The 24,578-nt window shown below is 42.6% G+C and overlaps 1 protein-coding gene across 6 annotated transcripts in view; it reads right to left on the bottom strand.

Moving 5' to 3' along the window:
- The window catches only part of PDE8B (phosphodiesterase 8B), a 265,652-nt gene that overhangs the window by 225,948 nt on the left and 15,126 nt on the right, over positions 1–24,578 (bottom strand). For 3 of the 6 annotated variants that reach the window (XM_027039544.2, XM_053224211.1, XM_027039547.2), the window contains exon 1: positions 10,287–10,792. The exons of 2 other annotated variants lie outside the window; for them this stretch is intronic. In XM_027039544.2, the coding sequence (XP_026895345.1) occupies positions 10,287–10,640 (354 nt within the window). In that variant the 5' untranslated portion in view covers positions 10,641–10,792. Of the gene's footprint in view, positions 1–10,286; positions 10,793–24,578 lie in introns of those variants that run through there. One more of the 6 variants, XM_053224203.1, reaches the window with a different exon arrangement.

Below are 24,578 nucleotides of genomic sequence, written 5' to 3'. Positions count from 1 at the left end.
AAAATGAAGATGAGTCTCATATGGCCCCAAAACCACTCCTAAGTGTGGTTTGGGCTATTGGGTCATTACCAGCCTCCATAAACTGGTACTTTCCTTTCCATGTGGCCTTTGCTCTTGCTTGAAGCTCCCTCAGCAGGAACTCGGACATGGACAAAAGCCCCACCGACTCTGAACTCATCACCTTCCAGGTCTACAACTTTAATGTTATTTGTGGATCTGATGTCAGAAAACAGCACTTTTCTTTTTATCCATGTTACCCTGCATGATAGGTTCCTAAAAAATCTCCCATGTGTCTTCCTGTACAAGTTCCCAACATTCGGGGTCTTCTTTCAGTTTTCTGACTCACACAGTCAAGCCGGTCCCAGTAGCTAATCATTACACCTTCCTCTCGGTCTTGCACTTATAACATATTGGGTTTTTTTCAACAGTAGACCACAAATGACAGCACCTGAAATGCAGCAATATAAAAAGCAACAGAGCGTATGCAAAATGGCTTTAAGCCCAGTTTGTAGACTAAAGCTTTAGGTTATAGGTTTACGCCAAAGAATTCCACACAGAACCACCTCGAGATAACCCCAAGGCCTCGATCTTTGAAGGCAGAAGCTTTGTGCAGCTTCTGGATGCCATGGGAGCCAAACCCCAGCTTCCACCTTGGATTGGCAACATTCTACCATGCCATCTCCTTTGGAAATTCAACAGATACAGATCAAACCCATGTCTGCAGCAGCAGTTTCCAAAGCTTCAGGATAACACATCTATATTTAAATCTAGTTAGTCACCTACATTGGCCAAATCAATCTACTTGTAAGTGGAATAAAATACAAATATGTGTCTCAAAAATGTCAAAATCTAAATAACCAAAATCTGGTTTTAATTACAAAACAGAAATCATAGCAACGGCAAGATTATTGGGAGCTAATATTTGTACGACACTTACAAAGTGCCAAGTACTATGTTCAGTTAAAAACAATGGCAACATGGTCTGCCAAAGCTTCTCCAATTTTGTACACATTTTACACTCTGCACTCATCTCAAAACAACTACCAGTTCAAGCTAATAGAAGGGATGACAGTGAATGTGAAAAACCTCACCCACAAGGCCCCCCGACTACCACCCCCACCCAACCTGTTTATCACCACTCAGCTCTAAGTAACTCCATAGACAGTTCTAGGAGCAGCCATGCTTACGCGAGCCTTCATGCTGGTATGGGAGACAGTAAAGTGCAGTAGGTGGTTCTGAGTTGGATTCAAACAATCTTCACTCAAATTTCAGTTCTCACCTTGAGCAATTTATCCCCCTGCACAGTATCGCTTTCCTCTTTTGTAAAATGGTGGAGACAATTTTTAGCTCATAGTGTTTTTTAAGTAGATTAGGTGAAACAATGATTACGAAGTGGTGGTCTGTAAACAGTAAGGACTTTAACAACGCCTAATATTATTATATGCATTCTACATACCTTGTTGCAAAATGTACAAACCATACATGAAAATTTGAATTCTCTTGGAAATAAGAGACAACCATGAAGTATTCTTTCATTGATGGATTATCCAAAAGTAAAACAGTCTCTTGATTTTTATCACAGCAATCACAAGGCTCTCAACTACTTTTCTGTGAACTGTCCCTAAGGGGGCAGAAAGGAGATCAAAGAAGAGAATGGTAAATAGTAAAGCAACATAATCCTAAATAAAAGCTAGCTTTTATCCACGAGTGGGAGAAGAGAGAAAATGGAAAGGAAGCTATCAAGACCCAATTCTCAATACTCCAACTTGTTAAAAAGTGGTATTTTCCATCAGATGTTTTTTATCAAAACATAACTACCCAGATTTCCACTGTATTACAGGTAATATTTATTTCTAAAAATGAACTCCTAAGCACATTTGAACATTTCCAAATTTGTTTTCAATACATGTATTCTTTATTGAAAATATCAGCTTGTAAACACACGGTAAAACTTGTTTATCAACTTTCTGAGGCAGGGAGCAGGAAAGTACAACCTGACCAAAAATGTAATAAACTTGCTAAACTGGGTTCCCATTTAGGGTACTTCAACCTTAGAGTACTTTCTCCCTCCACAGCCTCTTCCTGGGCTTTGAGATCAATGGGAGAGGGGACAGTGAGCCAAGGGGAGAGCAGAGACATTTCTATTAGAGACCAAACATTTGTATCCTCCAAAATCCCTATGTTGCAGCCCTAATCCTGATGGTATTTAGAAGTGGGACCTTTGGGAGGTAATGAGATGTAAAGGAGGTCATGAGGGTGGGGTTCTCATGATGGGATTAGTGTCCTGTGAGAAGAAGAAGAAACACCACAGCTTGCTTACTCTCTGGCATGTGAGGACACAACAAGATGGTGGCCATCTGAAAGCCAGGAAGAAAACTCTCACAAGGCACAGAATCTGCCAGCACCTTGATCTTAACTTTCCAGCCTCCAGAACAGTGTGAAATGTCCATTATTTAAGCTATCCTGTTGATGGTATTTTGTTATAGTAGCCAAAGCTAAGAAAGTGTCCAAGGAGAGCCAGGGCAGAGAATGAACAAGGAAGAGGACATGTTTTCAGCAATAACTTAGAGGTCTCCAAACAAGGTAAATGGACATATTTTAATATTAGTCATTACAAAGAAAACAAACAATAAATTAACTGACCATTTAAAAATGCCACTATTGGGGAGCCTGGGTGGCTCAGTCAGTTGAGGGTCCAACTTTTGATTTTGGCTCAGGTCAGGATCCCAAGGTCATGGGATCAAGCCCCGCAGTGGGGCTCAGCATGGAGCCTGCTTAACATTCCCTCCTTCCCTCCCTCCCTTCCTTTCTCCCCCCCACCCCCCGCCGCCCTTTACCCTGCCTATCTTACCCATGTGTGTACGCGCTCTCTAAAAGATAAATGAATAAAAATAAAAAAGAGGGGTGCCTGGGTGGCTCAGTCAGTTAAGGGTCCAACTCTTGATTTCTGCTCAGGTCATGATCTAACGGTTCGTGGGTTCAAGCCCTGTTTTGGGCTCTGTGCTGTAGGTACAGAGCCTGCTTGGGATTCTGTGTCTCCCCCTCTCTGCCTAACCCCCCCCCCCGCCCCCACCCCTCTCTCAAAAATAAATAAGTACACTTAAAAAAATAAAAGAAAATGAGAATAAGGAAAAGAAAGTATCTCCTGATCTTTAAAAAAAATAAATAAAACAAAATAAAAATGCTATTCTTTCAGAAAATTGTCAAAATTGCCCACCTTAATTTGAGCTTACTAGGGCACCTCTAATGATGTCGAGTATCTTCTAACATTTGTTACAGACGGCCTTCTCGGTATGACCAGGATATTCTCTATCCTGCTCTGGAAACATCAGCAGGCTCCCTTGCCCTCTGTTTTCCAGGTGTGTTTGGACAAAAATGTCACTGGCTGGAGAACAACAGCATGAAGGTATGTACTCCTTTGACTCCCCATGCCAGGCCCAGGCCTCTACTCACTGCATTCCTCCTTAAGACCACACCTTCTGGGGGCTTCCCTGTCCAGTAGGTTTGAGTTCTCAAGTTCCCATAATCATTCCCTCCTGTTACCTCTTCCAGGTGTTAACAGTACCCTCTTCTTCTAGCCTTAAAGGGCTTCCACATCATTTGTCGATTTCCTTTCATCCTGCAAACACATCTGATATAGTCTCTTCATTGCATTAGTTTCAATTAAATCCTTGTGTATATGCAATCTGTTTCCTGCCCAAATGGCTTGGGTGGCTAGTCTTGCCTCACCTAGGTACAGGGTTTAATCATAGTCCTCTGACTGGTCACTGGCATCTCCTGTTGGTCCTAAGCTCTTTACACTTAGCAGGCGACCTCAAACAGAACCGAAAGTAAACACCTTCTGTTCCCCAATCCGAAGTCTCAACCTAACTTCACAGCCGTCGCCTTTACTGAGCTCCTAAATTCCAGATTTGACTTGTCCATCTAGCCCTGAAAGGCTCACCTGCTCCTCCACACTCTGGACTCTGTCTTCCCACCTGGTTCTATAGGGCTCACTCCCTTCTTCCGATTCTAATTCTTAACAACCCAGTTAAGAAATGGGCAAAAGACACGAACAGACACTCTTCCAAAGAAGACATCCAGATGGCTAATAGACACATGAAAGGATGCTCAACATCACCCCTCACCAACCTGGTACCATAGGGTCTGTTCTGCCCTCACCAGCATGTCCCATCCTGCTTTAGCCCAAGTCCTGACTGGTGGTCAACAGGGTGTGGTTTCTGTAGACAAGTATCACCTCTGAAAGTCAGCATCTTACACTACATTACACTTCCTGGTTAGAAGACTTACTTAACAAAGTCAAAAGGAGAATCACCTGATATTTCTTAAAATTTAGTATAACTACAGAGGAAGGCAGTGAAAATTAGGCAAGTTTGCTCACTGACTATAATTAACACATTGGAAGAAAGGAAGGGGGACTAAACTGTGATGAGATGAACTATGGCAGAAAAGAAATTTGAGTTTTACTAAATCAATTTGCAAGACTCATTTGGGCTTACTAAACTTTATGCTCCATTTAATAAGGAAAAACTGGTGAAAAGGACTAGCAAGGACTCCAAAAGCTGAGAACAGAATTTGAGCCTGGATCATGCCATGTCAACACATCTTAAACTCCCCCTTGCCTTGCAATTTCCCATCATGCAGGACATGGCCCAAGCAGGGCAGAGACACGCAAGTGACTATGATGGCAAAGCAAGATATAAGGACTTGCAAACCCCAGTGGACCCTGAGGAGAAGTCAAACCTCAAGAAACCAGAGTGGGACTACATGATCTAACACTCTCCCCATTTAGAGACTTTACATCCAACCCTGGAGGCTCTGAGTCCGACTTCCTAAATGGGTATGAGAAGCTGCCCATACAGAAGCAAACTACAATGAAGGCAGGGTTTATGACTAATATCCCAAATACATGCAGTACTAGCCACTCTGCTAGAGGTAGCCCCACATAATGTCAAAAGTCAATTCATTTAAAAGCACTGGTTCTCAAAATGTGGTTCCCAGATCAGCAACACCAACATATCCTCAAAGCCTGTTAAATCTCCCAGTTCTCCCCACAACTATATGGTCAACTCATCTTCTACAAAGCAGGCAAGAATATCCAATGGAAAAAAGACAGTCTCTTCAACAAAAAGGTGTTGGGAAAAATAGATGGTGACATGCAGAAAAATGAAACTAGACCACTTTCTTACACCATACACAAAAATAAATTCAAAATGGATGAAAGATCTAAATGTGAGGCAGGAAACCATCAAAATCCTACAGGAGAAAACAAGGGGCAACCTCTCTGACCTTGGCTTCAGCAATTTCTTACTAGACACATCGCCAAATGCAAGGGAAACAAAAGCAAACCTAAAATATTAGGACCTCATCAAGATGAAAAGCTTATGCACAGTGAAGAAAACAATGAACAAAATAAGGTAGCCTACAGAATGGGAGAATATATTTGCAATGACATATTTGATGAAGAGTTAGTATCCAAAATCTATAAAGAATATAACTCACACCCCTCAAAACAAACAACCCAGTTAAGAAATGGCCAAAACACATGAATAGACATTTTTCCAAAGAAGACATCCAGGTAGCCAACAGACACATGAAAAGGTGCTCAACATTCACTCATCATCAAAGAAATGCAAATCAAAACCACAATGAGATACCACCTCCCACCCATCAGCATGGCTAAAATTAATAACACAAGAAACAACAGGTGTTGGTGAGGATTCAGAGAAAGGGGAACCTTCTTGCACTGTTAGTGGGAAGGCAAACTGGAGCAGCCACTCTGGAGAACAGTACGGAGGTTCCTCAAAAAGTTAAAAAGAACTACCCAACAATCCAGCATTTGCACTATTAGGAATTTACCACGATTTCATATATTGAAAAAAAAATTTAAAAATTTAAAAAAAGGAATTTACCACAGGAAACAAAAATACAGATTCAAAGGGGTACATGCACCCCACTGTTTACAGCAGCATTATCAACAACAGCTAAACTATGTAAAGAGCCCAAAGGTCCACTGACTAATAAATGGATAAAGAAGATGTGGGGGACACACACAGCCACACACACACACACACACACACACAGAATATTACTCAACCATCAAAAAGAATGAAATCTTGCAATTTGCAATGATGTGGATGGAGCTAGAACGTATTATGCTAAGCAAAAGAAGTCAATCAGAGAAAGACAAATACCATGATTTCACTCATATGTGCAATTTAAGAAACAAATCAGATGAACACATGGGAAGGGAGGTCGGAGAGAAGAGAGGGAAATAAACCACAAGAGACTCTTAATGATAGAGAACAAACTGAGGGTTGATGGAGGGAGGTGGGTGGGGGGATGGCCTAGACGGGTGATGGTATTAAGAAAGGCACCTGTTGGGATGAGCACTGGGTGTTATAAGTGATGAATCACTGATTCTACTCATAAAACCAGTATTTCACTGTATGTTAACTACAATTTAAATTTAAAAAAATCCAAATTGTCAGTGCTTACCCAAGGCCTAGTAAATCAGAAACTCTGGGAATGGGGCCAAGCAATCCACATTTTAACAAGCCTTCCAGGTGATTCTGATATACACTAAAGAATACTTAGAGAACAAAAATGACTTTTTCAAAATGGTTTATCCCTCCCCCAAATAACTACCAAAATTATTAGTTTTTATTAATTATCATAAGGTCAGAAAAATATTTTTCCTTTTATATACAATCAATTTGGGTTTGCCCTCACTGATTCAGAAAGCCATGGGATGGATAACATAGAAGTCGTTAGTGACTCAGGCACACCCTCTTAAAAGAATCCGCGTTAGGCTCTGCTTACCAAAGTTCACAGATATTCACTGAATCCCCGGCACCAACACTGGCTGAGTGAATAAATGAGCATGATGAATAGAGGAAAAAAAGGGAGTTGGTGATGCTGCCTATCAACACAGAATCATTTGGAAACTAACAAGGTCCTGCGCCTGATCCACAATAGTTAACCCACCCAGAGACAGCTGCAAGTTGACTATACTGTCAAGGCAGACAGTTGTAACTGGCTGCTTCGTCCTGCCTGCCTCCCAGCTGCAGCAGCTGGTATGAGAAAAGAAGACTTACAAGAACCACCTGATCTTCTCAGGGACAGGTTCGACCATCTCCTCAGGAATTCCGAACAAGAATTAGACAACTGGTACAGTATGAGGAGCGGGCATTCTGCAGCCGTCTCCTGCTGGAGTACTATTTTTAAAAAGGCAAACCAAGGGGAGACAAATTACACAGAAGTTGCATTTTTACAGCAATTGGGAGACAAATCTAACTTCTTACCAGAAATGGAAACCCATATGATATCACTGTACTGCATAATGAATTATTAATGCTTGTAATTTTTTTAATAAATTAGGTATTCAGGAAGGTTCCTGTTGACATCATGTTTGACATCATAATGCTTCATCATTCTAAAAGCTTAATGAGATGAATTATTGCTAGAAAAGGGAGAGAGAGAGATCAAGCACACATTTTCGCACTCTGGGGAATAGACCAGAGACCAAGCAGATAATGAGAATATGGTTTGGAATTGATGTACAAAGGGGAAATTAAAAAAAAATAAAATAAACTATGACAACCCACTACCACTGTAAATAGGACCAAATGGCAAAGACTTTATTTTTCCACCTGAGCATTTAGGAAAAGGGGGAGAGGAGGCATGACGAGCAACTATCTCAAACTGTTAAGGCAGGAGAATTCTTATTCTAAAAAAAAAAAATGGAAGTTAAGTTTTTATAAAATTAACTCATCCACAAGAGTATGGAACATGTGAATATTGGAAAAGATAATACTACATTGAGTCACAAGTCCCAAAAGAATACTACTAAATATACTAAAGCAAGTCTGTGATAATAATTCTTTATGATTTGTGTAAAATAGTAACTCTGGTCTCAAATTTAATTTCAAATATATAGTTTCTGAGATCTACACATGCAACTTAGCATTGAATTACTGAACCAGCAGTTTCATTCCCAGCATTCTTAGTAAAGGGTTGGACTTAATTAAGCTCTTATTTGGAAATCCTGTTGATAAAGCAATGTGAGTTAAATTCCTATTCAGGTCAAGCCTTTAACACTTCAGTCAAGCAGCAATGATATTTCTACAAGTTTATACTAGCTGCTAATAATTGGGACTCATTTTCCCTCCAGTTTTTACTCCATTTGCTAAGGATCCTCTTGAGGGAAGTATTAAAACTTGGAGAGTGAATTCATTCATTATTCTTTCAATAAACAAACATGGAATAGCTAACGTTGCCAGGTAGTAAATTGGGATTCTTGCTACTCTAAAAGGCAAAAATATACATTTTCGCTTACACAACCAAAAAATGATCACGGAGTTCATAAGTTGTCACCAGTCTGAACTACTTCATATCTTCGAATTTCCTGTTCAACGAGAAATCAAAAGCTATTAAATAATTTTTTCTTTTAATGTTTATTTATTTTCGACAGAGACACACAGAACGCAAGCAGGGGAGGGGCAGAGACAGGAGGAAACACAGAATCCAAAATAGGCTCCAGGTTCTGAGTTGTCAGTACAGAGTACAACGCGGGGCTCGAACCCACAAACCGTTAGATCACGACCTGAGTCAGTCGAAAGCCCAACTGACTGAGCCACCCAGGCACCCCAAAAGGCTATTTTTTTAAATAATATCCCTATTTAATTATTTCACCAAATATAACATTTTAATCCCATTACATTGCTGATGCCCTCCCCCCACCCCATGAACCAGTGGGTGGAGGGAGGGAAGCTTAACAAAAGAAAAATATAGTGTTCAGCACATGCCTCTATAACAAATATTCAACTGATAAGTTGTACTGTCATGAATCCAGGTCTCCAGTCTTTGGATATTCTGTCATCATACAGTTAATATTCAAGAGCTAGAAGAGAAAGCTTATACCTGGTACACCGTAGGTACTCAATAAATGGCATTTTCATTATAGTAATTATCATATTATCATATTATGTGACTATTACCAGAGAAATACCACAACTATAAATAAATCTGGTTAAGCTTCGTGTTCAAAATCAGATGCTGTTACGGTAAGTTCACTAAAAGAAGCTTTTGGTCTCCCAGACTGAAACCCTACATGGCACTCTTCACCCTTCCACTGAAGGCTGGCTTTATCCAATCAAGACTAGGAGCCTACTCACACTAGGCCAACTGTTGAACAACTTCTCAAGTGTCAAACATACAATTGTGTCTTTCTCAAATAATCCTTGCAACGGTTTCTAGTAATCAATTGCCCATGTAAAAGCTGCGATTCTAAGTAACATGACCAATCATAGAGATGTATTTTTTTTCCTTTGCACAACGGGATGTGTCATTGTCATTCTGTTTGCTACAATGATAAAAGGCCCAGTGGCCAGATTTACACAATTAAAACCCTCTTGAATTTAACAGTATTTTGAGAACAGGTGGGCCTATTAAAACAATCGCTTTTCTTCTGTCATTAAAGAAATCGCTAGTGACTGCTTTAATCATTTAAACAATTTTTTCCACTTCCTCAAAATTCCACTCTCCTGTTAGATGAAATGCATGTTCAGAATCTTCGTCTTCAGACAGCTGCACTGCGCTGGAAGCCACTTCCCCTCACTGTAGCTCAGCTGACCCTCCAAACTCACAGCCAGGTTCACCCAATTATGTCCAGGATGCAGCCATCCCCAAGAAGTGACAAAGAACAGGTCTCACTCTAGTCTCCTTCCTCTATTCCCTTCCTATGTCTCTCCACAAAACACAAGCACCCTTATTCATTCACAAATCCCCACACTCGATCCCTGTGGCTAAGACTCCGTGCAGCTTGGCTGGCCTTCCCAGGTGAAACGCTGAATACGAGGCACTATCGTATCCTTGCACCGGGGCTGCACCATTCACCTGCAGGGCAGACAAATCCAGCCCCGTGCTCAGATTTCATTCAGTCAGACTCGCCACCCAATGCTCTCAATGATATCCACCCCACCTCCTGAGTTAACACAGCCACAGCCTTCCGGCCCTCAATGAGAAATCGGCCAACCCACCAGCTTCCCACCGCGCTCTCTTCTCCACCCGGTCCCCCAGAACCAGCTCCCAGGACCCCTCCAGGGGTCTCTTCTGCTCACATTTCCCAGGCCCCCATCGTTCCCACACATTTAAAGTAAACTCCTCCTTCGTGACAACCTCCCAAACCAACCGCGTCACGGCCACTCAACTCCGCCGGAGCCCCCTACTCGTGCTAGCCCCGCCCGGACGGGGCGGGCGGCCCCCCACCAGCCTGAGCCGTTTACCTTGACGCTGGTGTAGCTGGTCTGGGTCTCGGCCTCCGCGCTGCTGCAGCAGTGGCGCCTCCGGCCCCTGCAGGTGGTCGTGGCGGGGGCTGCGGAGCCCGCGCTGCTGCTGCCGCTGCTGCCGCCGCTGCCCAGCTCAGTGCGGGCTCTGCGGACGCGGGCGGCCCCGGGGGGTCCAGACGCGCGGCTCCGGGGAATAACGTCGGCGGCGTCGGTCTGGACGAAGAGGCCGTGCAGGGGGGCGGCGGGGCCCTGCGACACGCTGGTGGTCTGGCGGGGCGAGTTGGACTCGTCAGAGTCCCGGCAGTAGATCACGCCGCTCTGCGAGACGTGGATGCTGGGGGCACAGCCCATCCCTCGGCCGGGCTTCCCCGCGCGCCCGCCCGCGCCCCTGGCCGCCCGGACCCAGGGCACCCACGGCCACCTGCAGTGAGGGGGCGGGCGCCTCGGCGGCGGAGGAGGCACCCGAACTGCGCGCCCCCCGACCTGCCTGGCCGCCCCTCCGTCGGACTCGCCGCGGCGGCCCCCGCCGAGCCTCCGGGGGCTGCGCGCGTCACCCCAACTTTCCCTTCTGGGCCATCTTCCTCCCCGAGCAGGAGAGCGCGCACACACAGCGCCCCGCGCGCACCGGCGGCCGCCACCCTCCCTGCCGCGGCGCCCCAAACACGCTCCTCTCGCCTACGGCTTCCCCTCCTCCCTCTGCTCCTCCGGCGCCGCCGCCCAGCTGGACCTCGCCGGGCTCCTGCGCCCGCGGCCCCTGGGCCAGGGCGCCCGCCCGCCTGCACCTTCTTTACCCACTTTCGGTCCGCGCCCGTCCCCCTCCCTCCCTCGCTTCCACCCTCCTTCCTCTCCGGGTGCCCCCGCTCCGCAGCCGCCGCCGCTCCGGCCCCACTGCGCCCCTCGGCCCCGCCCGACGCTCCCGGAGCTCTCCCCGGCTGGGCGAACGTGCCCGCCGCCCCGCTCGGCCCACGGGGCTCCAACGCGCTGCAGCTGGCTCCACGCCTCCGCGCCCGCCCTCCTCCTGCGCGGTCCGAGGCCTCGTCCCTTCTGTACCCGCTGCCCCTCGCGGCACACACTCCGTGCCGGCCCTGAGGGCTGTGTACCCTGGGTAGCACTGCAATATGCTTCTCGCCTTTCACGAAGGAACACATTTTACCGCATGCCTGAGCAAAACACCAAGACGCCCCTCCCCAACAGCCCAAGCCCACCCAATTGATTAGCTTGCCCCTCGGCATACTCAGGGAGTTAAGGAGAGACCTAACGCTTCTGTAGTCCACCCATCACTTCCCCCACATACTCTAAGAGCTGAGTTGAATGGAGTCTGAGTCTTCAGAACAAGTCCATTCCATGTCTAACCTCAACATTTGGAGGTTCATGCCAAGGGATGGGAGGCCCTGCAGAGGAAAGAACCCATAAACACACACAAATTCCCCCTAAGATCCATGCAAGGAACATAAAGAAGCCGCCCACGTGGTCCTGGGCTTTCTCCTCCAGAGTTTTCACCTCCTGCTTGGGTGTCACCTAATTTTCACCCTGGCTTCTACCCCATCCAGCCTCCTGCTGTCACCTGCTGTTGCCCACACTCTGGGCTGGGCATTCAAAACTGCCTTCCCTTCTTTACCTGAATGAGGCACACATGAGCCAAGCTCACTCAAGGAGGATAAGAATACCTTTAAAAGCAAGGCTGCCATTCATCCTCCCCATGATTTGAAATGTGGATTAGAGATGCGAGACACCACGGCCATTTATTCATTGGTTCTTGCAGTGATTCCTGGCGGCTGCCAGAGGCACAGGGGAGAAATGAGATGGTCTAAGAAAGAAGTCAATCTAGAGTTGTTTACAAGAACAAAGGCAAGAACACACAGTCATGGTGCTAAGTACAAAGAAATAAGTATCCAATTTGAAACAATTTGTTTGGTTCTTCACTTCCTTTCTTAGTCAACTTTTAAAGTGGCTGAAGACTTCCAGTGACAGCTCCTAACTTTAATAGAGAAGCACGGTGTCACCCGCATCTCAAATTCAAATATAGAAAGGAAAAACAACTAATCTAATTCTATCTTTGTTTCTCTGCTTTTCAGGTTAGTACTCCAACTTTCCAACTTTTTAGTCTTTTTTTTTTTTATGACATGAAGAATTCTCCAGTTATTGCAGAAAAAGTCTATGCTGTGTTTCTAATGGACAGGCAAATTGCTCATAAAATTTCTGTGCAGGTTGGGTTCCCCAAGACTCTGTGATGGTGTTTAGCAGGCAAAAAGATTTATTAGAAAGCCTTCCTAGAATCACCAACTGGAAGGGAAGGAGGGAGTGAGGCAGGAGAGATGGAGCAGAAGGAGAAACTAAGCTAGAATAAGGTCTTAATGAAAGTCTCAAGCATCCCTGCAGGAGGGGAGGGATTCTGCAGTTGGGATGACCTTTGAGAGTCATCTGAGGTGAGGCTAGGAGGATGGGCCTTTACATCCCCACTAAGTGACTGGTAGGCTATCTCAGCAATGTTGGGCAAGGCCGCTCTCTTCACCTGAACCAATCCCCTTATGAGACTGACAGCTGAACTGAGGGCTTTCGGCCGGCAGCTCTCCCCCAGCTGGAGTGTTCTCTTTTTCCTGGCATCATGCCTTCTTCCTCCACAGTTCCCTTCCAGGCTCCCTGGGTCCATGCTTCCTTGGCCCTATCCATGCCAATAAGAGCACCACTTCAATGGTCGAGACTGAGAAATTGAGATAATCATTCATTTGAAAAAGGCCCGAGCCTCATGGCTGCCACCTGCTCCGCTTCCAAGGGACTGTTAAGAATCTGAGGAAACATCATCAAAGTGAAATTATAAAAGCACTGTTCTCCATACCAACACCTGATGTAATGTTAAGTCAGGAGCTAATCATCCCTAAAGCTCATCTATGATTCTCTTATATGTACCCATTTCAGTCATCCTTCAAGGAGGGGTGGCCTTTTTTGCAGTTTAGAGCCATGCTAATTCTCATGCTACAGTGTCCACTTCGTCAGGGTTTCCTCTAAGAATGTGGTTACTATATTGAAACCACCCAGAGAAGAGAAAAGGGCCAGTCACTGGCTGAGGCTTTTCAAGGCAAGAAGATAAAACAGAAATTACAAGCAATCTTCTGGTGGAGAGCATTCGAGGCTGAATCACGAAGGGACAAGGTCCCCCAGAAACAAATTTAGGTTGAACTTTCTACATTAAAGAAAGATTAAGCCTTGACAGAGTAGATAACATCAAGGTACCTATCAAATAGTACAGAACTGCTTTAGTACATGAATTGAATACTTTGTACTGGGACCAGTGCCCTTCACTGAATGCTACTCTTCTGAGCAGAAGATGGAATGAGGGAAATGCGCAAAGTATCCATTTTTCCACCTATTCCCAGAGCAGCAAGAGTTCCAGTATCCTCCTCAGACACAGCTCCCACTGCCAACTCTGGCTTTGTAAAAGGAAAAGAAAAAAAAGGTATCCCTATCATCTCCACCAAGTGTTCCCAGTGGGAATGTGTAACCTCCCCCTAGGATTGGCACTGATCTGGTCACTGAAACACATGGAAGTGTAGAAGTGTGCAAGTGAAGGAGAAATGGCTTCACTGAAATCATTCCCTAGCTTAGCTCTGAGGTCTGAGTTCTTGCTTGGATACGTGATTTCTGGACCGATTCCCATGCCACAATTTCAATGCATTCCAGGACAAAAGCAAAGTCTACAAGCTCAGACACTGCAGATAAAATTTAGGCTCAAGTTACATAATAGGGCCAGAGAAACCAACATTATAAAACAATTAAATTAAGTGAAAAAAAAAAATGTAGTTACAGTCAATGTCCAAGAAACAAATCAAAAGAAAGCAACCTAAATCAGAAATGTCTTCAAAAACTAAACCTCAGATATGTCCAGGGTCAGCTGAATGGCCTGTATGTTTTATACTGATGTCAAATAAGAGCTTATTCCAGAATTATGACCCAGAGGCACCGTAAGATCATGAACAATTAAGGTCATTTCCCATTCTAAAATGGCATGACTCTTCCAGAACTCCTCTAAAGAAGCAGAAAATGTGATTAATACATTGTGAATGATTCTTAACCAAAAAGGTTAAAACGACAGCAGCTTTCTGATCGATCTTTAGATAACCAAACATTTAATCAACCAATCAACCTTACAGAGCTTCTGGATTCAAACTACATTCCTAATGGCGGAGCTTTATTGGAAATCTAACCACCTGATAAGTGAAATGAGACACTGTATTAAGAAGCCTGGTACAGGGGAAGGTTCATTGAACTCCGAGTGAGGAGGGCGAATCCAAAACCTACTGCTGCCTCTTATAGCTGTATAACCTGGGGCAAGTCACTTAACCTTGGGCCCCCAATTTCCTAGGTAATCTCCAAAATCTCCAAATCACCAACATTTGGGGATGCTATGAAATTTTCACTTCCTCTTATTAAATTATTTTAAATTTAGAAGAATGGAATCTTTGAACAGAATGAGTGATGTCAAACCTGACTGCACATCAGAATCATCCTGAATCTGTCAGAAATATAGCAGTTCCCTTGTCCCATCCCTGGGACTTAGATCCAGGGGTCAAGGACAGGTCCAGCATCTGCCAGCAAAGAAAGCAAGTCTAGTGTACCCTTTCTACAGACTCCCCTGGGAACTAGAGTAAAAGTCACATTCCTTATAGGAGCCTACCAAACCCTACCTGATGTGGCCCATACCTGGCCTTTCTCAGCCCTCTTCCCTCTTGCCCTCACTCTCTCTGCCTCAGGCGGACTGGCCTCCTGGCCGCCTCTCCAGGAAACCTAACATTATTAGCCAGGAGCTCTTCCCTCTGACATGGCGAACTTCCTCACTCTCCTTAAGTCTCTGCTCAGATGTCATCTATGTAGCAATTGCTGTTTAAAATCACAACCCACAAACCCTCCATTGTCTCTCCATCACTCCTGATTCCCCTCAGCCTGCTCTAGTTTTCTTCTTCCATGGCGCTTAGCACCTTCCAGCTTATTATATAATTAGCTCCTTTATTATTATGCTGATTGTCTATCTTCACCCACTAGAATATAGGCTCTACCAGGGCAGGAACTTTTTGGTTTCTTAGTCACTGATGGCTCCCAAATTCCTAGAACAGTGCCTAGCACATAGTAGGTGCTAAAATATTTGCTGAATGAATTTTTTTCTCCTATTTCTTCCTCCTTTGCCTTTCTCTTAACTGTTATGACTCAAAAAAAATTGTTTTTAATCTTTTAATGAGAGAGTTTTATGTTCTATGCTCTTAGTTTTTAAAGTCCATTTGATCTAGGGGCGCCTGGTTGGCTCAGTCAGTTAAGTGTCCAACTTCAGCTCAGGTCATGATCTCATGGTTTGTGGGGTCAAGCTGTGCTGACACAGCTTAGAGACTGGAGCCTACTTTGGATTCTGTGTCTCCCTCTCTGTCTGCCCCTCGCCCATTCATGCGTGCTCTCTCTCTCTCTCTCTCTCTCTCTCAAAAAAAACATTAAGAAAAGTTTTAAGTCAATTTGATCTAATAATCCTCCTTTTGGTAATATACACCAGAAAAAGCCAACAGAGAGGTGCCTTAGTGGCTCAGTCAGTTGAGTGTTTGAGCGACCACTCTTGGTTTCGGCTTAGGTCATGATCTCACGGTTTCATGGGTGCGAGCCCCGACTCGGCTCACAGAGCAGAGCCTGCTTGGTATTCTCTCTCTCTCCCTCTCTCTCTGCCCCTCCTCCCACTTGCACTGCTCTTTCTCTCTCAAAATAAATAAATAAAATTTTTAAAAAGCCAACAGAATAAAATGATTTATACAAAGATGTTTGTAATACTATTTGCAATAATAAAACTGGAGAGAATACAAACATCAAACACTTATGGAATGGCTCGAAAAACTACACCAACATGTCAGAATACCACTATTTAACTGTGCATAGATGAAATAATGTTAGGTGAAAAATATGTAGTATATGTAGATTGATTACAGCTATGTAAAATGTGTATCTATCTGTCAAGGCTCATAAGTGAATGTAAAGTGACATAGATGAGAAATAGGAGCTTACTTGATTTCTTTTTTCTGAAAAACTTGACACAAAAACATGTAAATGAATAAGCATTATGTTGCCTAATATCTCCTCCAAAAAAAAAAAAAATTAGCTAAATGTATTTTCTTTCAGGAACTTCCACTGATTTTTTTTTTTCCTTCAGACAGAATATGGAAGATGGAAAAAATTAAAGAAGGAATCAGAGATAGATGGAGACAAAGAGAAATTAAGTGCATACACATTTACAAAAGAAACACTGAGCCAGACACAGTACACAGGCAAAAAGAAAGTGAAAGATAAAGACATAGGGAGCCACTTACATGGTGAAATATTCCTGCCAAATGGGTATACAGATACAGGTCCTTTAAGAATTATACATTTAACTATAAGTGCATCACTTCTTGGACCTTTTGCCATGGACCAAATGAAATTAGGAGAAGGTTTGGCTCGTAGGACAGTTTTCCTATGCCAGTTGTAAAATATGCAAACAGAGAATATGTAACAAGAGATTCAGCCAACATCTGACTTCCTAAGGTCAATATCATTAAAATGGAATCCACTGTGCACTGGGCCCTGAATCCATGTTACACAGAAGTGATCCAACCTTCCCAATTACAAGAATACCTCAGGAGGGACTGGCTCAGTGCTAGACACAGAGTCCAAAATATCTTTGCTACTCAACTTCAGAATTCTCCTGGACTCAAATAGGCTATGAGAGATACAACATTCATTTCCAAAAATCTTGTAAATACATTTCACAAGAGTATCAGGCATTAAAAAATATATACAAATAAAACACACAGTATAGCCCTACTTCAAAGGAGCTTATAAAGCAATCAGGTAGATGGGACTTACACACAAGAAATGACAGAGCATAATACAAGAGTGTTAAGGTATGAGAGCAAAATTGAGTTGTCTGGTCAATTCTTTATAGTAGTTTTGACAACTGGGGAAGGCCTGTTGAAGAAGGGCCATGTCAGCTTTTCCAGTGAGGGAAACAGTATGAGCAAAGGCCTAGAGGCAGAACTAACCTTGGTGGATTCAGAAGACAGTTAGCAGATGAGATCACTAGACAGTGTCTCCTGAGGGATGGTAAAATTAGAAGGGGAAGAAAGAGACAGAAGTCCAAAGACCCTGAAACTTCTATACATAGTGGAAGTCACTGTTGGTTCCACCATCCGTAAAGAAACTTTGGATTTACAAAACAAATCTATTGTCATACAAAATAAATTTGTGTCTGCCATATTATTAAATGTTGGCATTTTAAAAATAGTACACTGCCTGGGGGCGCCTAAGTGGCTCAGTTGGTTAAGAGTCCGACTTAGGCTCAGGTCATGATCTCATGGTTCTTGAGTTCAAGCCCCACATCGGGCTCTGTGCTGATGCCTCAGAGCCTGGAGCCTGTTTCAGATTCTGTGTCTCCCTCCCTCTCTGCCCCTCCCCTGCTCCTGCTCTGTCTCTCTCTGTCTCTCAAAAATAAATAAATGTTTAAAAAAATTTTTAAAAATAGCACACTGCCTGGCTTCATAAATACTCAAAGAGCACTTTGAGTTTTGGCATATTCAAAGTCAGGGTACAAATTATTCATTCATTAATTCAATCTGCTTTGAGATATACATAAAGCAAAGCACATTTATTTCTACATTAGTGTGCAATTTCCTGAATGTCTCTTGAGTAACAAAAAATGGTCAGATCTCTAAGCAGGTCCTCCTCTGCCTGCATGCCCTTTGCTAGGCATACCATCTGCTCCAAAAGATTTCATTCCGTGATGTGAGGCCGAAGTCATCCATTCATTCATTAATTCACCAAATATTTACTGAGTGGCTACCATGTATCAGACACTAACTGGGTACTTGGGGAACAAGACAGAAACAGTCTCTTACATCTATGGAGTTTAGAATATTATGGAGGGTTGGAAGGACAAACAACAGAAGTCTCTGATAGTGGTGAAGCTTGTACAGAGATTTAAAATGTGTTGATGTGACAGAGAGACACTGGGGTAGGGTTCTGGACCTCTCCTCAGAGGAGATGGCATTTAAGTTAATATTCTCAGAAAACCTTATCAAAGGAGTATCATCCTTTTTCAACCATCCATCTGCCCATCTGCAGGGAGAACATCGTTTGAGTACCCACCACTGTGCCAGGCACTATGAGGGACACACAGAAGTAAAATCCTCAGTACTCACTCTCAGACAGTTCCACAGGGAACACAGACATACACACGGAGAAGTGTGCTAACACTTGCTTTGAAAAAATAATCCAAGCCCAGAGAGAAAGATCAGTGTGGGTGGAAGTGATGGTGAGGAGATGGGAGTGTGGCACTTGGAAGAAAGGGCAGCATTTGAATAAGTGGGAAAGAGGACAGTGCAGACAGGATAACGTGAGCAAAGACCTAGAGGTGGGAGGGCACACACACTGAATGCCTGCAGAACTATCAGTAGACTATTCAAAAGGTGGGTGGTGTAGGGGAAGGGAATAGCATTATTTTGGCTGACAAGGTAGGCTATGACTAGGGAATCAAGCGCCAGATTAAGGAGTTTGGTAAAATCCTAGTCACTGGGAATCACTGAAGGTTTTCAGTAAGACTGTACCTTAAGAGTACTGTTTTACTTCAGTGAACCTGGTTGCATATTCAAGAAGAACTGGGGAAGGCCATCAGGAATAGGGATTAGTAAGGAGCTATAAGAAGCCAGGAATGAGATAATAAGGACTGGTATGAACTGGATAGTGTCCCTCCCACCAATTTGTATGGTGGAGCCCTGACCTGCAATGTGACTATATTTGGAGATAGGGCCTTCAAGAAAGTAATTAAGGTTAAATGAGGTTATATGGGTGAGACCCAAATCCAGTAGAATTGGTGTCCTTAAGAAGAAGAAGAGACACCAGAGCTGGATCTCACTCAAGTGCTCTCTCCTTCTCTACACACACACACACACACACACACACACACACACACACACACAGAGAGAGAGAGAGAGAGAGAGAGAGAGAGAAGGTTATGTGAGTACACAGTGGAAAGGCACCATCTGCTCCAGACCTGTGAGAAAATAATTTTATTTAAAACACCCAGTCTACAGTGTTTTGTTACGGTAGCCTAAGCAGACTAATACTAAGACATTGAGATGATGGAATTTCTAAGAATGGAAAAGAAGGGAAATTCCAGAGACCGTACTGAGAACGAATCCCTGGGACGAGGAGCCGACTGGATGAGGGGCCAGGGAGCCAGTGATATCAAAACCAATTCCAAAATTTCCAGCTTGGATATCAAGGTGCATATGAGAATGGGCAACACAACCAGGAAAAATAAATCTTGTTTATAAAAGGGATTCTTTACCAGGATTTGCACTCTCTGAGGCCCAGAATCTTGAGTCTAGAAACCAGAAAGTACACGCCCAACACCAGCACTGACATTTCGCCATCCTCAGGACGCAGCCAGAATGTGAGGGACGTGAGGCCTGCATCCTCTTCTGTGTTCACTGCTGGATCTCTAGCGGTTAAGATCCAGCGACAAGCAGATGTTCAATATTTGTTGGATGAATCATGGACTTTTATGAAGATGACAGATTTCTCTGCCTCCAGGTCCTCCACACAAACAAGCGCATGGCCCCACTTTCCCGGTGTGGCTAAGAAAACAGTCTCTTTGTCCAGACTTCCTTGGGCTTCCCTATGGCATGGTCTACACAGGGATAGGAGTTTCTTGCTTCATGTCTAGATTGCTAACTTCAGTCTTTTGATACTCCGTTTCAAGAACAGCTTTTGAGCCTAGGGATTTTACTTCTTAACTAGCTAAAGGTGCCTCAAGGCTGCAGCTCAGCCCGAGGGCCCTGCATTAGCACCTTCTGTGGTTCTGATGTCTTAATCCTCTCCCTTTGGCTGCTAGGACTGTGAAAGAAGGTGTTCTAGAAGGCTTTTGGCAGAGAATCTCTTCCTTCTTGGAGTTTGACATTTGCTTAGCAGCATGGCACTTCCCGTGTTACACCATTAAACATCTCCAAGGCAACAGTAGCTGGGGACATGACTGATTACATCTTCATACCTCATATGATGTGGCGTATAATAAATTAAGTCAGATATAGGAGACTTTCTGGGGTTCTCCACACCAGCTGCTGTTCAACTTTAACATACATCAGAATTATCTAAAATATAGATGGCAGAGCCTGAGAATTTACGATTCTAACTAGTTCCCCAATGATGCTAATGCTACTGGTCCCAGGTCACATTTTGAAAACCACTGCTATACATAAAGATACTGAAAAACAAAAAGAACAACCCAAAACCCCTCACCTGTGGTGTTTTATCTTCTGAGCATAATATAAGTTGTGCTAAAACCTGAATGTTGTTACACAAAAGAATGTTGCAAAGCACTATCGTCCACAAATGTTTAAGAATTGTAAGGCTGTAGATCTCAAGTAGGTCCCTCCAACCCAGTGACTTCTAAGGACATGTATTCGATAGTCTTCACCCTTCCTGAGACACGGGAGTGGGGGTTGTTTCTAGAAGTAAACTGAATGTTTAAGTACACACCAGCAGACTGGGGTGCCTGGGGGGCTCAGTCAGTGGAGTGTCTGACTCTTGGTTTCCGATCAGGTCATGATCTCACAGTTCGTGGGATTAAACCTGGCACCCAGCTCTGCGCTGACAGTACAGAGCCTGCCTGGGATTCTCTCTCTCCCTCTCTCTCTGTTCCTCCCCTGTGCGCACTCATTCTCTCTCTCAAAATAAACAAATACACTTTTAATACATATATACATACATGCATACATACCAGAACTACATAATTTTCAGTACAGTGACTTTCCTTTTCTTAATATATGGTGTTCAAGCCTAGGATGACAAAAATCCCCTTAACTTTTACAAACAGTAAATAAAGTTCCAGGAAGCAGAGGCCTGGGGAGTGAGAGAAGGAAGACAGTGTGAATTCAAACCACTGTAAGTACACAAAGCAGATAAGATTATTTTCAGAACACTGGTTGAATGATAAAATAATAATAATAATAATAATGTCTACCAGTTGGGAGAAAGCTTACTATGTAACAGTCTTATATTTTACAGGTTTTATCTTTGTATAAAATCTCTGTATGTATGATATATCACCGTATGCTTCTCTTTTTTTACCCTTTGGATATAAAAGCTCTCAACATCTCCTTTCTGTTTATATTAACCTGAACTCCTGCCTAGCATGGCTAAGTAATCATTTGCTTTCTCCTGAGCATGGAGCCATCAAACTTTTATAGGTTATAAAAATCCTACATAACCCTTTTATAAAAATATATGGCTAAGGCAATATATACTGCATTTCTCACTGAGATCTAGAAGATTAGGTTTAGAACCTTTTTAATGGGGGATTTTAAAAAATCACCAATATAAACATCAGGTTTAAATGGTAAAAACAAACAAACAAAAGAAAAAAACATCCCTAGACTTTAGAAATTAAAGTGACATGTTATGAGAAATGTAGTATACGGATTGTCTCTTGTTGTTAAATTAAGAAATCAAGCCAGTATTTAAGATTTTCCTTCTCTTACACATTTGTGAAAGCTGGATCCCAGCCACAAAGTCCATACATTTATAAGGCTTGTTAAGCATTAAACTACAGAAAGTTCTGTAAGAAATTCAAAGCCTAATACAATTCAGATGGTATAAACGTCCACATTAATTGTATGTTTAACATCTTCTATTTCTCCTGTATGTACAATGAGTATAAAACATATATAACAATGAGTTAGAGATGCCACATCTACAAGTAATCTCCATTCTTGGAAAATATAAGAAGCAAGCCTTGAATGGCCATTTTTAGAACTCCAGCTATGAGGGGCTTAAAAATTCCCCTGGGAAATGTCTGAGAGCCATTTCAGAGATTAAATACTATATCAAAAAGTTGTGTGAGTCCTAATTGGAGTGCGTGTAAGGGAATACAGATAGTTCTGCAGTAATAAACGTAAACAATGCAGTGCAATTCTTCAAATTTATTTGAAAAATCCATAGTTTGTTTTTTGAATTATGGAAGAAGAATGAAGAAAAAGGAACACAAAAAAAGCTCTGATTGTATCTTCAAAGTGAGTATCATTTTGGGATGGCAACTTTTTGTATAGGATGATGAATAAATATTTGTAGTATGGACTTATTTCTGGCCATGATGAAGAAAATTGGACCAAAATTTACCGTCTTCCCATTAAGAACGAGAGAATCAGATAAAATATATGAAACAACTATTTTCCGACATTGGACAATAGATAACTTAGAACTGTCAATCCTGAGAGAAGAGAAACAGATGAGTTATAAAATATTACCTCAGCTTTCACCCTGGAGGCACATTCCACACCTTGGAGTAGAGAAGAAATCCCAGGCACAGTCCAGTGATTTTGCTCACTTGCAGTGACAGAAATCAGAGTCTGGAAAGGTCTATGTGGCTAGAGTTTATAGGGCAGAGCTTCAGAGAGAGGAAGCTACATATACAAGGCACACTGAGGAGCACTTGAAAGTTTAGTAAATACTAAGACACGCATGAATAGGGTGAAATTCCACAGACCAGGAAGAAAGTGACTGGAAAGCTGTAAGCTGAATAATTCACAGTGCTCGCGAAGACCTAAGAGCCATCAAGTTTTCACCAGCCAGAGTGGAAAGTTCTTATTGAGCCAGTGAGTCATGACTTAATAGTAAGGTTAAAGAATACTTAGCGAAAAGACTACTCTAGACCTACCTTTGGAAGTCAGTCGCTTGAACGCCCATCTTCCACTCAGGTCATGATCTTGTGATTTGTCAGTTCAAGCCCCACATTGGGCTCTGCACTGACAGCTCAGAGCCTGGAGCCTGTTTCATAGTCTGTGTGTCTCTCTCTGCACCTCCTCCCCTCTTGTGTTCTCACTTTTCTCAAAAATAAATAAATAAACATTAAAGAAAAAAGTTTGAAAATAAGCCTTGAAAGGATCACAGTGAACCAAAATTAACTTAATTGTCTCCCAGAACAAAATCCAATGTTCTTTAAAGAAAAGAAAGTCTAAACACAACAATACAACATTCAAAATGTCTAGTACACAATCAAAATTAGTAGGTATGCCAACAAGCAGAAAAATATGACCAAAAATCCAGTGAAATATTAATAAATGTAAGTAGAAATAAGAATTAGCAGATAAGAACAATAACTATTAACCAAGTACTGAATGGAAAACATAAGCACTGTGAGAGGAGAAATGGAAGATTTTTAAAAAATGAATCAGATGGAGTCTCTAGAAATGAAAAAGACAAGTTCTGAAATTAAATTGTCACTGGTTACAACTAAGAGCATATTCAACATTGAAAAATAAAAGATCGGTAAAGTGGAAAACATGCTAGTTAAAACTATTCAAATTAAAGCAAAGAGTGGAGGAGAAGGCTAAAGAAAAATTAACAGGGCTTCAGTGATTCACAAATCTAAGAAATTCAGCAAATCCCAGGCAGGATAAACCAAAGGCATACCATGCCAAGACACAATATAATATAATTTCTGACAACACTGATAAAAAGAAAATCTTAAAAGAGAAAAAGGATACAGTAAGTACAGAAAGGAGATAAGAATGACAGACTTTTCTCATAAGAAACTATGAAAGCCAGATTAAATGGAGAAAAATCTTTAAGATGAACCGTCAACATATATGCAGGAAAAATATCTTTCAAAAAAGGAAGGTAAATGAAGACTTTTTCAGACAAACAAAAATTGAGAGGATTCATCAACAGTAATCATTCATTACCAGAAAAGTTCTAAAAATTTTTTTTTCTTTCTCTCTTTTTTTAAAAAGTCTCCATGCCCAACATGGGGCTCAAACTCACAACCCTGAGATCAAGAGTCTCAGATTCTACCAACTGTGCCAGCCAGGTATCCCTGAAAATTCTTCAAGTGGAAGGAAAATGATACAAGTTAGAAATGTGACTATATGGAAATGAATGAAAAGCATTAAAATGGTAAACAGGAAGATATATAAAGAGGCTTTATTCTTATTTTTATTTAAGCTTATTTATTTATTTTGAGAGAGAGAGAGAGAGTGAGGCAGGGGCAGAGAGAGAGGGAGACAGAGAATCCCAAGCAGGTTCTGCACTGACAGTGCACTGACTGTTCGATGCGGGGCTTGAACTCACAAACTGCCAGATCGTGACCTGAGCTGATGTCGGGTGCTTAACTGACCCAGCCACCCAAGTGCCCCTTTATTGCTTTTAAAAGATAATTAACTTCATAGCAAAAATAATAACATTTTGTGGTATTTACAAAATATGTAAAATCAATGCCAAAAATAGCACAAA

Source organism: Acinonyx jubatus, chromosome A1 (assembly GCF_027475565.1).
Source record: "Acinonyx jubatus isolate Ajub_Pintada_27869175 chromosome A1, VMU_Ajub_asm_v1.0, whole genome shotgun sequence".
NCBI classification, from domain to species: domain Eukaryota; kingdom Metazoa; phylum Chordata; class Mammalia; order Carnivora; family Felidae; genus Acinonyx; species Acinonyx jubatus.
This window is presented reverse-complemented; position numbering and strand designations above follow the sequence as displayed.